Below are 16,012 nucleotides of genomic sequence, written 5' to 3'. Positions count from 1 at the left end.
CTGAGTGCGATATTGACGACGGTTTCGTTGGTTCGATGGCGACGGCGGATCCGCCGGATTTACCGGGTTCTCCGGGAGGGGAATCGGGGGGGAAGTCTCGGAATGAGGATAGGGTGTTGGGGGAGAAGAAAATGGATCAAAGTTGGGCTGCTGTCGCGCAGGATAAGAAATCTCTGAAGAAATACGATGTTGAGATCTTGGAAAAAGGGGGGAAACAAACTGTGGAGATTCCGGAAGAGGTAATCACTAAATCGACTCCGATTTGGGATGATTTTTTAGTTGGGAAGTTTTTGGATCCAGCTCCTCACGTAGCAAAAGTCCATATGGTTCTCAATAAGATCTGGAAATATGGGGATCTAGCAGCAAAGGTGGAGGTCTATGAAGTGAATGAAACGATGATGAGGTTCAAGGTTTCGAATCCTAAAGCAAGGGAGAAGATTATTAGGCGTGGGATGTGGAACATTGTGGGGATTCCGATGATTGTCAGTAAATGGACACCACGTTCTGAAGAAGAGAAGCAAGAGGAGGATACGATACCCATGTGGATCAATCTTACAAAGGTTCCATTGCATATGTTCTCTTGGGAGGGCCTGAGTCTCCTGGCGAGTCCAGTGGGTTTCCCAGTTAAGCTTCATCCGGAGACACTTGCCTGTACTAGCTTTGAAGTGGCGAAGATTTTTGTAAAAGTGGATGTTGCAAAAGTTTTGCCAAGGGAGATGAGTTTCACAAGCAAAGGTGAGGAGTTTACAGTGGAGTTTGATTATCCATGGCTTCTCTCTAAGTGTAAACATTGCGACAAATGGGGACACTCAGAGAAGGTGTGTGCTATGGGAGAAAAGGGAAAAGAAAAGGAAATTGCTCCTGATCTAAAGGAAGATAATGTCAGCAAGGATGGAGAAGAACATAAGGAGGAAAGTGTTGGAGTCAGTGCTGGTGGAGTTAGTGTTGGAGTCAGTGCTGGAGTTAGTGTTGGGGAAGCATCACCTTTGAGAGGCGAAGTTCAGCCTGAGAGGAACAAGGAGGAGATAAGCGATGATATTGGGGATGACTGGGCTAAAGTGCCACAAGGGAGAATTGGTCGTTCACAACCAAGCACCCCGAAGCAAATAGGGAGTGAGATACATATATCCTCGTCAAAGTATAGTATTTTGAGCACTAATGAGGAAGAGGAAGGAGAAATAGTAGAGGAAGGGAAAGAAATTATTGAGGAGGAAGGTAATGTGGATGTGATAGAGGAAATCTTGGAGGAAGATAAGATTGAGGATGGTTTGTTAGAAAAGAGTAGAGGGAAAAATAAAGTAGTGGGTCAACGGGGAAGGAAAAAAGGGCAGAAGGCTAAAGCTCGGGATGAAAATCCAGGGACTAAAAGGTCTTCTCGTCATCAAAACTAAGTATGGCTGGGTTCTTTTGGAATGTGCGCGGATTTAATAAGTTGTTGAAGCATTCCGTTGTAAAAGAATGGATCCGTGGAAGTGATATGTTGTTTGGGTGTGTGCTAGAAACAAGGGTGAAGGAAGGGAGAGCAGGGAAGATAATAAGTTCGGTTTTTAGTGATTGGTCAGTGATGGCAAATTACGAATACAGTCAGGGGGGGAGGATTTGGCTACTCTGGAGAGACTCGGTGAGGATGACTCCGGTTTACAAGTCAGATCAGTTTATTACTTGCTCTGTGGGTTTGCAGAATGAAGATGATTTTTTCTGCACTTTCATATATGCTAGTAATGCGGTTGAAGAGAGGAAGGTGTTATGGGAAGATCTTCATGATCATCATTCTTCTCCGATGTTTCGAGGTAAAGAGTGGATGTTGATGGGAGATTTTAATGATATTTTGGAGGGTGAGGAAAGTTCGGGTTTTTCAAATCTTGGTAGGCGTCCAAGCGGGATGAGAGATTTCCAACGGATGGTCTTGCGGTGTGATCTATCAGACATGGGTTATCAAGGGCCACTTTATACATGGTGCAATAAAAGAGAGGAGGGAGTGATTTGCAAGAAGCTTGACAGAGTTCTGATGAATGGTGCTGCTCTGAATAGGTTTCAGAATGGATTTGCAACGTTTGAGCCAGGGGGTTGCTCTGATCACCTGCGGTGCAAAATCCAGTTGAAGCCACCAGTGGAAAAGATAAAGAAGCCGTTTAAATATGTGAACGCAATTGGAAGTTTATCAGGTTTCCTACCTATGGTTCAGGAATACTGGGAATCGACTGAGGTTCTTTTCCATTCTACTTCTGCTATGTTTAGATTCTCAAAAAAGTTAAAGAACCTGAAACCTCTTATTCGTACGCTGGGAAGAGAAAAGCTAGGTAATCTTACAAAGCGAGCTCAGGAAGCCTATGAAGTTCTTTGTGAAAAGCAGAAGAATACTTTAGTTTTGGCTACGGATGTAAGTGTTCAAGAGGAGGCAGAAGCTTATGAGAAATGGATGTTTGTGGCTGGGTTAGAAGAAGATCATCTGAAACAAAAAGCCAAGTTGCATTGGTTGGAAGTGGGGGATCTCAACAACAAAACTTTTCATAACTCTATCCGAGCTAGAAGAGCACAAAATGCTATGAGAGAAATTCGCTGTCCTGATGGTAGGAGGGTTGTAACTCACGAGGAAATAAAAGGGGAGGCTGAAAGGCATTTCTCTGAGTTTCTGAACCAGTGTCCTGAAGATTATAAGGGTGTGTCTGTAGATGAACTGAAAGAGCTGTTGCAGTATAGATGTTCTGAAGAGGATGGTAGATACTTGGATGCAGAGGTAACTGGTGAGGAGATTCGCAAGGTTCTTTTCTCTATGCCTTCTCATAAATCACCAGGACCGGATGGATTTCCAAGTGAATTCTTCCGTACTGCTTGGCCAGTGGTGGGTCATGATTTCATTGTAGCTGTACAGTCAGTGTTCAAGTTCAGCTTTCTCCCGAAAGGTGTGAACTCTACAATTCTTGCTCTGGTTCCGAAGAAGGAAGACTCGTTGGAGATGAAGGATTTTAGGCCAATATCTTGTTGTAACGTCCTGTACAAGGTGGTTTCAAAGATACTGGCAAATAGATTGAAGAGAATTCTTCCCAAGATAATATCTGAGAACCAGTCTGCTTTCATTGAGGGGCGTCTATTGATGGAGAATGTTCTCTTGGCTTCTGAGTTAGTGAAGGACTATCATAAGGGTTCAGGTTCGCCGAGGGGAGTTATGAAGATTGATATTTCCAAGGCCTTTGACTCAGTACAATGGGACTTTGTTTTGAAGAGTTTAGAAGCTTTGGGAATCCCGGAGAAGTTCATTGGTCTGATCAAGCTCTGTATATCCACGGCTTCTTTTTCAGTACAAGTTAATGGGGATTTGGCTGGATATTTTCAAAGCTCAAGAGGGTTGCGCCAAGGGTGTTCTCTTTCTCCATACCTATTTGTTTTATGTATGAATGTGCTATCCAAAAAGATTGACAGTGCCGCAGCGGTAAGAGCTTTCAAGTATCATCCTCGCTGTAAGTCCCTAGCTCTTACTCACTTGTGTTTTGCGGATGATCTGATGATATTCGTGGAAGGATCAAAGGAGTCAGTCCAGGGAGCTTTATCTGTCTTTGATCAGTTTTCTGAGTGGTCGGGTTTGAAGATTAGCATTGAAAAGTCTACGTTGTATCTTTCTGGGGTCTCTGAAGGGGAAGAGAGTAGAATATTGTCAAATTTTCCATTTGCGAAGGGTGAGCTCCCAGTCCGTTATCTGGGACTGCCTTTGACTACCAAAGCTATGCGACAGCAAGATTACTTTCCTTTGGTGGAGAAGATTAGATGTCGGATTAGCACATGGACGAGTAGGTTTCTCTCTTATGCCGGGCGCTTGCAGTTGATCAAAGCTGTGATAATGAGTTTGGTAAATTTTTGGGCTTCAGTCTATCTACTTCCTAGTAAATGTATTCGGGATATTGAGCGAATTTGTGGAGCTTTTTTGTGGTCGGGTCCAGAACTGAAGTCTACCGGTGCTAAAGTGGCTTGGTCAACGGTTTGTTGGGAAAAAGAGGAGGGAGGTCTGGGCATAAGAGATCTTAAGGTGGTGAATAGAGTAAATGTCTTGAAAATCATTTGGAGGCTACTCACGGGATCATCTCTCTGGGGGAAATGGATAAGGAGTAACCTATTAAAGCAAAAGAATTTCTGGGAGATCAAGGAGGATACGCAGATGGGGTCTTGGATGTGGAGAAAGATGATCAAAATGAGAGGAGTTGCAAGGAGGTTTCATAAAAAAGACTTGGGGAATGGAAGGAATACTTCTTTCTGGTTTGATCATTGGTCTGAGAAGGGAGTTTTAATTACACTATTGGGGGAAAGAGGTATTGTAGATATGGGCATTAAACGTGAAGCCACAGTAGCAGAAGCTATTATGAGAGATAAAAGGAGGAGAAGTTATCGTTCTTTGGCTCTTAGGGAAATTGAGGCAGAAATGGAGACTGTTCGGAGGAAGCTACGAGTGGAGAATGAGGATGTAAATATGTGGAGGGATGGGTCGGGGTATAGAAAAAAATTCTCAACACATGCTACTTGGATGTTGCTTCGTTCGCAAAAGGAGAGGTGCAGTTGGGCTAGGAGTATTTGGTTCTCAAAGGCGACTCCTAAGTATGCGTTTGTTTCATGGCTGGCTGCTCGAAACAGACTCTCAACAATGGACAGAATCGTTCAGTGGGATCCTGGTGCGGACACAACTTGTGTGCTTTGTAAAAGGGATTTGGAGTCTAGGAACCATTTATTTTTTGAATGTTCCTTCTCTAATCAGCTGTGGGAGCAGTTAACTAAGGGGATACTGGCTGGTGATTACACAAATGTTTGGTCGAGAATTTTTGAGACCATATCGGATGAGGGAATGGAAAGGAAGAAGAGGTTTTGTCTGTGCTATGCTTTGCAAATTGCTGTGCATACTTTGTGGAGGGAGAGGAATAGGATCAAACATGAAGAGAAGCCTACTCCTATTGAAGCTATTATAAAAATGGTGGACAAAGGTATAAGAAACAAGCTGAGCATTATGAGGGCCAAAAGAGTGAAAGGGTGGGAAAGTGGCTTGCAGTTTTGGTTTAGTACTAGAATTTAAAAAATTTCTAAGGTTGGAGGTTTTCGTAGGCTTATCTCAATTTAAAGGTATACACTTGATGTAAGAAGGGTTTTTTGATGAATAAATTTAGCATTCATTCAAAAAAAAAAAAAAAAAGATAACTATAATGCAACTATTTGCTTTATTTTCTCCTTTCAGTTCATCATGTGTTTCTCTAGTGGTAGAAGTGTAGACAACAAAAAAAAAATAGAACATGTTTTAATTTGTTAAGGATCAAAGCGATATTATGTTTGAAAATGGTTATTTAACTTGTTATTTTGAAAAAGGATTTGATTATATTGTTTGGTGAACTCGTTTGAACAATCTAAGGAGTATAATAAAACCAGGACAGTGGAAAGTAGGTTGATTTCCACTTGGTTTGGACTTTGGAATAAACTCGTTGAATTAGAAAAATGCTTGAAAGTCTAATTAATTAGTGTAAACAGTTATAAGCACACACTCGAAAGAAAATCAAAAGAATAAGAGAAAAGATCATGAGGTGCGAATTTGTATAATTTCTTGAAAAATGATTGGTTGATTGTGGAGTTGCAGAATTCATTCATTCACCAAAATGTATTCATGGTCATATAAGCCTATAAGGGTATGCCGAAAAAAAGTACAAAGCATAGGGCACTTATAGTTTAATTTCATCTTATTAAAGAAAATGTTAATATATCTTATTATATAACAGAAAATAGATCGTCAAGAGTGTGTTAGAGTACGCATGATTGACCCTTTATTCTAGTGTATTGATTAACTCTTTTGTTGCAATGCAATGTTGGCATGATATTACTTACTGATTTTTATTCGATAATCATGTTATTGTCATGCATCAAATAACATAAATGAAGAAATTATTGCAGCATTTTCGTAAACGGTGAAATGTTCTTCTTTTATTTGCAACCATTAAACCAATCAAAGTTTCTGTCTTGAAGTACAAGAGAGTTAGATCCTACACTAAAAGTATAAAAGAATCACCCGTGCGCAAGAGTGGTAAACAATATAATTATCCCTTAAAATAAGCTCAAGTGTAAATAATTACCAAAAATAATGAATACCTTATTTTAGTGCTAAATATATTTGCACTTTGTAAATACGTTTCCTCCACAACTTGTCAACGTTCCCACCTAATGCTAAATTATTATTGACTCTTGTTTTAGAGTAACCTCAAATGCTTTAAATAATGATAATTATAGCTATTAATCATATGACTACGAAATTATAACAAATAAAGGGCATGAAGGAATATGATTGTACTTCATATAATATGAAATCGATTGTATTACATTTTTAAAACTAGACAGTTTATATAATATTCACACAGATTTGATAATACGTAGAAACTAGTAACATAAATTTGTAGGGAAATTTTGAAAAAGTATAGTTAGGCAACTTGGGCCTATTTGTAATGTCATGGTTTATTGGTTTAGTGTTGTAAAGAGATTGTTTAAAGGGTTATGCGGTCATGTTCACTTGGATGAAGCAGTTGTGATGCTAGATACGCTGTGTGAAGATGACGAGAATGCCTCCACCTATTAAAACCATATAAGTCCTGAAGCAGAGTCTCTGTTTGATCATATGGAAGCTGGCGGTTACTTTGTAGATAAGGTCATGTACACTTGTTTCATGAAAGAATATTGCAAGGACAAAAATGTGACAATGGCATGCGGCTCTGATGAGTTTGCTTACGTGATTATTATTTATGTTTATGCGAGAACTGATGTAGCGGAAGCTACGATAACACAATGAATCCTATTTAGTCTGAGAATACCTAGGATCAAAGTCTTCTTGATTCGTTGAGAACTCTCGAGTTCTAGCCGTAACAAGGAAATAAAGGGTTTCAAACCTCTCTTTTATAAAATATCAATATCAATAATCTGAATACAACTCTAGGCATAGACGCCTATTTATATGAAAACCAAATAACTTTAAAACTATTAAAAATCCTTAAGATAATTATAACTAATTAAGATAATCACCATAATAAATAATAATCTAGATATATCCAAATATCTTTCTCCATCATTCTCTCCGGGTTGGAAAGATTCGTCCTCGAATCTTAACCGTGGTCTTCAACCTCAAAACCTTTGAGACTTGAAATTTTCACATGAAATCTTATTCTTTTGCGACTCTTCCATTGGTATCTCTTGACCTTCTTATTATTCCTCTCCAGAAAAATTATAAGACACGTATTGCCTTTAGCCAAAATTTCCATAATCTGCATGAAACCTCCCGTTTTATTCCAAAACTCTAAGGAGACATCTGATTGGCTTCTAGTGCTGTTGAATATATACGTGACATCTTCTTTTGTTGATATGACATGGAGATTCTTGGTAGTAGCGAATCCATTTTCCCAGACAGGCAGCACATGTCCATCGCTCATCCTTGCAATTTTGATGAAATTGTTTTCATCATCGTCACAAATAGAACTTTTAACACGAGCGTCTTTCTCTTCCATAACAACATCATCATAGATATCGAATATAGGATCTCCAACAATTTCTTTGTAAACGATAATTTCACTTTTCGCAAACAAATTCTCCATGATTCCAGATCGAGTTTTGATTAAGAAACCAAAACACCAGCTCTGATACCACATGATGTAGCGGAAGCTACGATAACACAATGAATCATATTTAGTCTGAGAATACCTAGGATCAAAATCTTCTTGATTCGTTGAGAACTCTCGAGTTCTAGCCGTAACAAGGAAATAAAGGGTTTCAAACCTCTCTTTTATAAAATATCAATATCAATAATCTGAATACAACTCTAGGCATAGACGCCTATTTATATGAAAACCAAATAACTTTAAAACTATTAAAAATCCTTAAGATAATTATAACTAATTAAGATAAACACCATAATAAATAATAATCTAGATATATCCAAATATCTCTCTCCATCAAGAACGCAAGAGTTGATGAAGCAAATGAGTTAGTTGAACAGATAGTCAAACATTATGTCCGGCCTAGCTCTTTCAATACGCGGTATCGATCAAGCAAATGGGTTTGTGAAGACCGGTATGATCGAGGAAGGATGTCAAATGTTGTATTCTTCCCTCATCGGTCATTTCTTGAAGAAGGGAGATCTCAAATTTTCTTTTTCATTGTTCGGTTTAATATATGGGAGAAAACGAGAGATGATCATGTCGCTGGTACAAAAAAAAAAAGATGATCATGTCGCGTTCATCACACTGCTTAGCAGTTTATATGGAGAGCTATGGCACGTAAGAGGAAGAGACAAGAATTTGTTGATAAGCTTCTTCATCGTCTTCTTCAGATATGCATCCTATATATAGTATCAGTCCACTCTTAAAATAATTAAAATATGTTGATGTTGATGCTTAGGCTATGATGTTAGATATGCAGAAGAGTGAGATTTACCCGAATAGAGACTCTTATGAAACTAGGCTTCAATGTCTCTGTTACTCTCTAAATTGACCATGGAAGCGGTTAAAATGGTTAGAGCGGTTAAAGATATGGCTGCTCTTAGGTTTTTGGCCTCGTTCAAGTAGTCCCACTTGATTGATTTATGTTTTGTGTGAAGAGAATAATTTAGAGAAGCTCGTGCGTTGTTTGATATTATGGTTCAGTCTGAAAAATCTTTGTTGAATTGTTCTAAACCGGGTTTGCCGAAATTGCTTAACCAGAATCAGCAACTTCGGTTTTTTTTTTTTTGCTCTTTTTACAGTTATACAGTATGTTGTAAATTGCTTGTAAATGTGATGTAGTAATACTAATGAATTACATTTATCCTTTAAAACAACTTGTAAACCTTAAAAAGAGAGTTTTGACTCTGAAGTGTGTAAGATAGATAGATTCCAAATGTAAAAGGAAACCTAACCACTGAAGCAGTTGGTCTGCCATTATTCATCATAAATGGGAGAAAAAGACAGTTTTTCTTCACGCGAGATTTTTTTCAGTTTAAGCATAACTATTTTTCTCGTTTCTTTTTTTCTTGGGGTTTGGAAAAAAGCTGATGTAAAACATGAAAATGTGTGCCCAACTTGCCTCAAGAAAAGTAATGTGTGTGAAAGGGAGAAAGATTGTATGGGTACCTTGTCCTTTTTAATAATCAACTGTAATTTTAGTCTACCAATTTTCTTTAAGGCAATAAAAAGCACATCTTCTTCATCTTTTATAGCTCAAAATACACTTGAACACATAACATAAGAAAATAATCTAACAAAATCGACATATATATCACATCAAACTCTTAGCCAGACATTACTATTCTATATATATTTGAGATACATAAAATAAAACATTTCTTAAGTACTAAATTTTAATTAGTACTTTTTACCATATGCATTAATCAAGGACAGTGCGTTGCTGGTTTCCTGGCCCATGTTAACGATTCTAGCCCGAACCGAGTTCTTGATCCGTCCATCCATAAACCGACCCGAGAACCCATCGGAGCAAGTGTTCTCATCAGTCAAAGCAGCACTAGTCCAAGTCTGAGCATTACTCATGTGGAACGCAAACTGTTCTTGATTCTTGGCACTACCACATAGCTTCATCTCCTGGACCGACTTGGTCAAACGTTCGATGGTATCGTTGATCTCCTCGACGCAGTCCTTGATGGCTTCAACCTCGCGCTTCTTGAGTGTTTTGAAACGCGTCAGACGCGAGACAAAGAGCTTCGTGGATTGAACTCGGCTTAGGGTAACGGCTAGTGCGGTCTCGGCTAAGCGTTGAGGGCTTGTCTGGATGGCGTTTGCGTAGGCGGAGAGTGAACGGAAGCACACGGCTGGGTATGTTGTGGTTTTGCAAGAGGATTGGATGAAGTTTACGGCTTTTTGGGAAGCTCCAGCCGGTGAGGCTGTGATGAGCTCCGGTGAGAAGAAGTAGGAGATTGAGATGATTAGAAAGAGAGTTTGATATAGTTTTGCCATTGTTGTTTCTTGTGAGATAAGAGAGAAGGTGAGATGGTTAATTGAGTGTGTGGAGAGGAAAGAGCTGGGGTTGAATATTTATAGTGCGTACAAGCTTGTTTAGGGTTTGATTTATGGTATCAAAAACAGTGAAAAGCAGTGAAAACGGGGAAACAAACAGTGGATCAGACTTTTACAACCTAGGAATATATGTTCAGATTGGTGAAATTAAATAATCAAGAAGTAATCAATTTTAATAAAACTGCGAACACAATCAATTTGAACTGAATGGAAGAAAAATCTACCCACTAACCCACGTATATCTAAATTATAAATAATATATTTTACCTTTTCTACCATTTTTTTTTATCTTTGTTACTACCATTCATATAACATTAACGAAAAATTGAGCCTAAATTAGGAATCAATATATACTTGTTGGCATCTATTAATTAAATAAACAATTGATGTAGTTGAAAACTAAATTGATGTTAGTTGAAAACTTAAAGCCTTTCTTACAAAACTCATAAATTATTAGGTGTTTATAATTTCTTCAGTGAATATGTGTGAAATTGCATTATAACAAACATGAATAATTGAATATAGTTACTTAAGGTTGAAATCATGAAGTTATTGTCAATCTGCCGACTTACCGTTACATGCCAGACCAATCAGAGCGACAGGCTAGACGATGTTACATAACACAGGGGAGCAGGCTCAGGTTGAAACCAACCGCGTAGACTGCATAGTTACTTTTTCTTTTTTTCGTCAAAAGACTGCATAGTTACTTAAGGTTGAAATTGTAGAGTTATTGTCAAATCTACCGACCAACGTTACATGTGAAACCAATCAGAGCCAGAGGCCTACATGATGTCGTTACATAAACAGAGGAAGCAGAGCAAGGGGCACGGTCAGGGTCAGGACTCAATTATTAGCTGGAATTGGAAATGACCCGAATACTTTTGATACTCTGGTTAGCGTTTATTCTCTCATATAAAAAATCATGGCAGGGTCCACTTTAACGTCGGTCCATATCATAACGTGAAATATCAAATATCATTGCATAACTATATGCTATGAAACATAATTGGAAACGAGTAGAGATAAATATTTGTCGTTTTGTTCACATCAAGAAGGGAACAAAATAGAGCGATAAAGGAATCGCACCAATCAAGCCGTAATAAAATACAAGAAAAATATTGTTTATTGGGTTTGCAAATTGTCAACATCGAACAAAACCAGATACGTTCATAAATAACTCTCCCAATCAAATGATCACACTACTGTTTTAACGTTCATAAATGTTAGGTAATAAAATTAGGCCACTAATTTATCCGATGACGGCAATAAACAAAGTTATCTCCAACAAAAAATCCCACTAAATTAGTTTTTGGCCAATCACACCAAATATAACAATATAATCACTAATAATCGTACTTAATTTATTATCTCTAGATATCCCACAAAGTTCCTACTGAAAGGTTTCCAGTAATTTATGAATTATATAACAATATGAGAAGCTAGGTTTCAAATATGTGGTTAATGAATTATGATCAATATATTTCAGCCTATCTAAAATGAAAACGGTAATTTATGATATATTTTCGTATTATGTAAAACTGAAATGACACTAATCTCTTAGATATAGCCTACCGACATAACCGCATTGTTATTTCTCGTGCATAGTATACCATGGTTTATAATTTTTGTTATCTTCCGTACCCCCTAATATAAATATCCTCACTCTTGAAATAGATTTATTATTTTGGGTGGGTCATTCATTGTCGTGTAGAACAAAAGTTTAATTCAATTTGAAATTTAAAAAAATAATTGAGGGAAGAGGATGACACGACGAGAACGAAAATAAGAAGAATCCCACAAAATAAGGCATAATAAAATGCAAATAAAACAAGTGAACAATAATTCTCGCCTCAGCATGTGATCTATGAACGTGAGCAAGAGTGATCACTGGGTCAAATGCACCGTCGTACCATCCTCTCTGCGTAAGACCATAATAAAATCTTATTTTATGGTTACGTTTTCAATTGTTGGATATTTAAAAATCGACTCTTCTTTTTAAATATACGTATCTTTGATGATGTATTGACAAAAAGTGGTGCCGTTCATCACAGTGCGATACATGAAATTTTTTACTATTTTGGATTTCTATTGACTGAGTTGAATTTTTAGTTACATGTAAATTTTAGTAAAATTGTAATATTTCAGAAGATAGAAGAAAAAACAGATGCAGTATTAGTTTTGGAATAAATGAAAAAGTGGAAGTGGAAACGATTGTAACAAGTTAAGAATTCAGAGACTTCACTCGATAAAGGCCCATGAATCTTTATACGACCCAAGATCACTCCGTGAAACCTGTAATTCTCTTGTTTGGTTCGTAATACTGTCTCTCGTCTTCTAGTATGCAAATGTTGTTAATCTTGAAGATGTAAGATGTAGGACTGGGCAAATAAACCGAATCCAAAAACCCGAACTGAGTCCGATCCAATAAAAATGAATCCGAACCGATCTGAACCCGGCGTAAATACCGAATGGATCTTGTTTTGTGCTATTTCGGGTTATGGGTATTATCCGAACCAAACCCGAATTTAAATGGATATCCGATAGAACCAGAAACATTCAAAACCTCGAAAAGATCTTGTACCAAACATGATCTCAATTTCTAATGTGTATCCAAAATACACTAAGAAATATTGAACATTTAAAATGCTTATCTATTTACATGAAGGTTGGTGGTTCTATTACATGAAGGTTGATGTTTAAAGATGGTCGTTGAATCTTGAAGTATTTTGATTTGATTTTGTTTTCGTTAAACAATGTTTCTCATTTCATGATAATTTGGTTTTCGTTTTATGCTTTTATTTATTTGGTTTTCTTTTTATCAGTAAATATGTTTACTTTTCGTTTGATTTTGAATGATCACGGTTAATGTTCCTTATTTTTGAATCTATTTTACTTAAGTTTTGGTTACAAAATAGGTACAAATCAGGTATTTTAAAACTGAAGAACCGATTTTACTCATGTTTTGGTTATAAAATAGGTAAAAATCAGGTACTTTTAAACCGAAAAACTGATTGGGACCCGAACCCGAAAGTATATTGGGTTGTACCGGTTCTTTGAAGATTTACTAACCCCGACCTGAACCCGATAGAACCCGAACCGGTCCCGAACCGAACTTTCATATAATCCGAATGGAGCTGATTTTGATAAACCCGAAAAACTAAAACCCGATTAGATAAAACCGAAATCCGATTGGGACCCCGAATACCCAGGCCTAGTAAGATGTATGCCTTGACCTTAATGTTTCAACGAGTGTGATGGGCTCGCCTCCCTTGCCCTTAATGTTTGAAGCTTCTTTGAACATAACGTGAAAGAAAGCATTTGAGAATGAGAGATTTGGAGACTGGACAAATAAGAAGAGGAAACAACATAAGCCACGAGTAGTTTCAGGAACTGTGTTCTTGATTTTAGTACGCACATGCTACGTTCTGGTTCCCAAATGAATCAATGAGAGAGTTACCAAGATGAGCAAAACCTATCTTCTAACTTTCTAAGTCTTAAGTTCTTAACGCATATTTAACAAAGCACAAATGAACTTTCAAGAACACAGATACAACTTTGTTTTAACATACGAAACAACTCTGTTTCTACAGTACATTTGCTAACAAATTAGTGATCTTTGGCCTCGCTTTCATGAACCATCTCTTCAGCATCATCAAACCTCTGATCATTGATCTGAAGCTGCAGTGTGCGTCAATTAAATTAGCTTATTAACATAAACAAACAAGCCAATAAATTAAGAAAATAAGTTCTCTTTTTGTTTTACCTCGAGCATAGGTTGAGCAATACTTTCATCACCATTAGAGTGACCAATTACACTCGTCGGGCTCTGAGATATTTGCCATTCTGCATCTTCTTCCCCTATACAACACAGAAACATATATCACACTTATTACATACGATTCAAGACGAACATTAAACTCTTGAGTTTGGTCTCAAACATTACCTCCACCACCAACAACCATCTGATCAGCACTAAACACCCAGTTATGTCCACTTTCTTCTTCTTCTTCTGAAAAACATACAATCAAACAAACATGTAAAATGACTGGTGAACCAAACATTGCATTAAACAATAATAGTAAAGGTTGTATCTCTAAGCTTACCTTCAACTGGTTCTGGATTGAGCTCAGCACACTCACAGAACACATCAAACAGAGTATCCACTGTCAAAGAGTCAAGAACAAAAGTTAACATCTGTGAGACTCTTGTAATGATGAAAAAACGAATTACATTTATAAAAAAAACACTCACACTGAGTAGAGTCTGTAAGGAACAAGCCTCATCTCTCTGATCTTCGATAAGTCCAAAACTCCAGTGGACTCTGTATCATCATCCTCATCATCTTCATCCTCTTCTTCTACAACGTCAATCTTCAAAAACAGAAACCACAAACTTAGACAAAGAAAATTAAAGAACACAAAGCACAGAGACACAAAACAACACAAATCACTGAAGCATTCCGCTTTGGATTCCAAATTTTTTTTAGAGATTATATACATAGAATAAGTCTCCAAATTATGATTTTTTTTATTTAAAACTCTTAATTAATACTATCTCCGTTTCAAAATGTTACATATTTTAGATTTTTCACACATTTTAACAAAACATATTAAATTTGCATAATTTTTTGTGATTATTTTTTTTTCCATAATTTTAAGCCAATAAAAATCTAATAAGTGCAATTAAGTTTTTTGAAAATTTTAATTAGTTAATAAAACATGCATTGAAAATGCAACAAGTAGATTTTTTTGAAATAAAATTTTTTTTCTAGAATATGTAACTTTATAAAATGGAGAGAGTATTTATAAACTCCAAAATCTAAGAGCACTATCAGAACTAATCACAGCACCATACCTGAGTATATACACAGAAATAAACTTACAAATTATTATTATCTTTTATTTAAATCTCTTAATAAATGTTTATAAACTCCAAAATCTAAGATCAGGCCCTATCAGAACTACACAACACCATACCTGAGTATATATACATATAAATAAACTTTCAAATAATGATTTATTTATTTATTTATTTAAAACTCTTAATAAATGTTTTATAACCTCCAAAATCTAAGATCAGGCCCTATCAGTGAACTAATCACAAACAGCAAGAACATAATAATGACCTGAGTATAAATACAAGGAGATGAATAAGTCTCTGGATCTCTAGAAACCGCGTGAAGCGATATCGACAAGAAATCAACGGCGTAGCCTTTCGCCACGTCAGCATCACTCAGCCAAATCAATTTCCTAAACCAAACGAAAACACTATTATTATTAACCTCCGCAAAGCTTATCAATCTTGAAGTGAATGTTTCCACCTGGAAGTGATGTAGAGAGTTCCGGGAGACTCGAGGGAGCGGTTACCGAGAGCGACGGCGACGGAGGGCTCCACGTGCATAAGCTCCTCGCCGTTGGATTCGTCTAGAGCTGGTGAGCCGTCTCCGGTTCTGAGCGCGAACTCTCTTAGACCAACCACCATGGCAAAGGGTTTTTCTTAGGGTTTCTTTTCTTTTTCTCGGAGAATCATCGTTCGTGTTCTGTTGGTTGATGAAGAACATTAGTGGGCTTTTGAGAATATGGGCTTTTTTATAAACAGCCCATGACACATGGCTCATGTTAACGGGGTGTCTCTTAATCTTCATTTAAACAATTGTTTTTGTTTAAAATTACTGAAGCTTGTTTTGAACTTTGATGTTTGGTTAATTGATAATGTTTTGATTAAACGTTCGTGACTGATCAGTTGTCTTGGAGATTGTGACAATGCATGCATTTATGAATGTTTTAAATTTTTCCTTATTTCACAAAGATATATTTTCTATATATTTAAGATATTTTTTATACTTTTAAAAAACATTAAATGAAAATATTTGAATTGATTAAATTTCATTGGTGAAAAGTTATTGGAAAGTGTATAATAATAAAGTAAAAGAAAAATTAAATTATAAACATTTATTAAATTCTTATTGTGAACACTTTAGAAAATTTTATTTTCGGGAACAGAGG

General features: G+C 36.8%; 2 protein-coding genes across 2 annotated transcripts; both read right to left on the bottom strand.

The window, feature by feature from the left end:
• Window positions 1-9,161: 9,161 nt before the first annotated feature.
• On the bottom strand, window positions 9,162-10,018 carry LOC103854999 (pectinesterase inhibitor 11-like). Its single transcript, XM_009131960.3, has one exon. The coding sequence runs from the start codon at window positions 9,945-9,947 to the stop codon at window positions 9,342-9,344; it is 606 nt and encodes a 201-aa protein (XP_009130208.1). The 5' UTR covers window positions 9,948-10,018; the 3' UTR covers window positions 9,162-9,341.
• Window positions 10,019-13,444: 3,426 nt separating this feature from the next.
• LOC103854998 (chloride conductance regulatory protein ICln) lies at window positions 13,445-15,715 on the bottom strand. Its single transcript, XM_009131959.3, is given in 8 exon segments — window positions 13,445-13,685; window positions 13,771-13,865; window positions 13,951-14,016; window positions 14,111-14,170; window positions 14,259-14,274; window positions 14,276-14,377; window positions 15,133-15,256; window positions 15,328-15,715. Coding segments are annotated over 8 exon segments (696 nt in total). The 5' UTR covers window positions 15,489-15,715; the 3' UTR covers window positions 13,445-13,613.
• Between the last annotated feature and the right edge of the window lie 297 nt (window positions 15,716-16,012).

This window comes from Brassica rapa, chromosome A02 (assembly GCF_000309985.2).
Source record: "Brassica rapa cultivar Chiifu-401-42 chromosome A02, CAAS_Brap_v3.01, whole genome shotgun sequence".
NCBI classification, from domain to species: Eukaryota; Viridiplantae; Streptophyta; class Magnoliopsida; order Brassicales; family Brassicaceae; genus Brassica; species Brassica rapa.
Note: the sequence above shows the minus strand (reverse complement) of the source record. Positions and strands in the feature narration are given on the sequence as shown.

Bases quoted from the DNA above. Each gene is read 5' to 3' on its own strand.
- LOC103854999 (XM_009131960.3), bottom strand. From the start codon at position 9,947: ATGGCAAAACTATATCAAACTCTCTTTCTAATCATCTCAATCTCCTAC.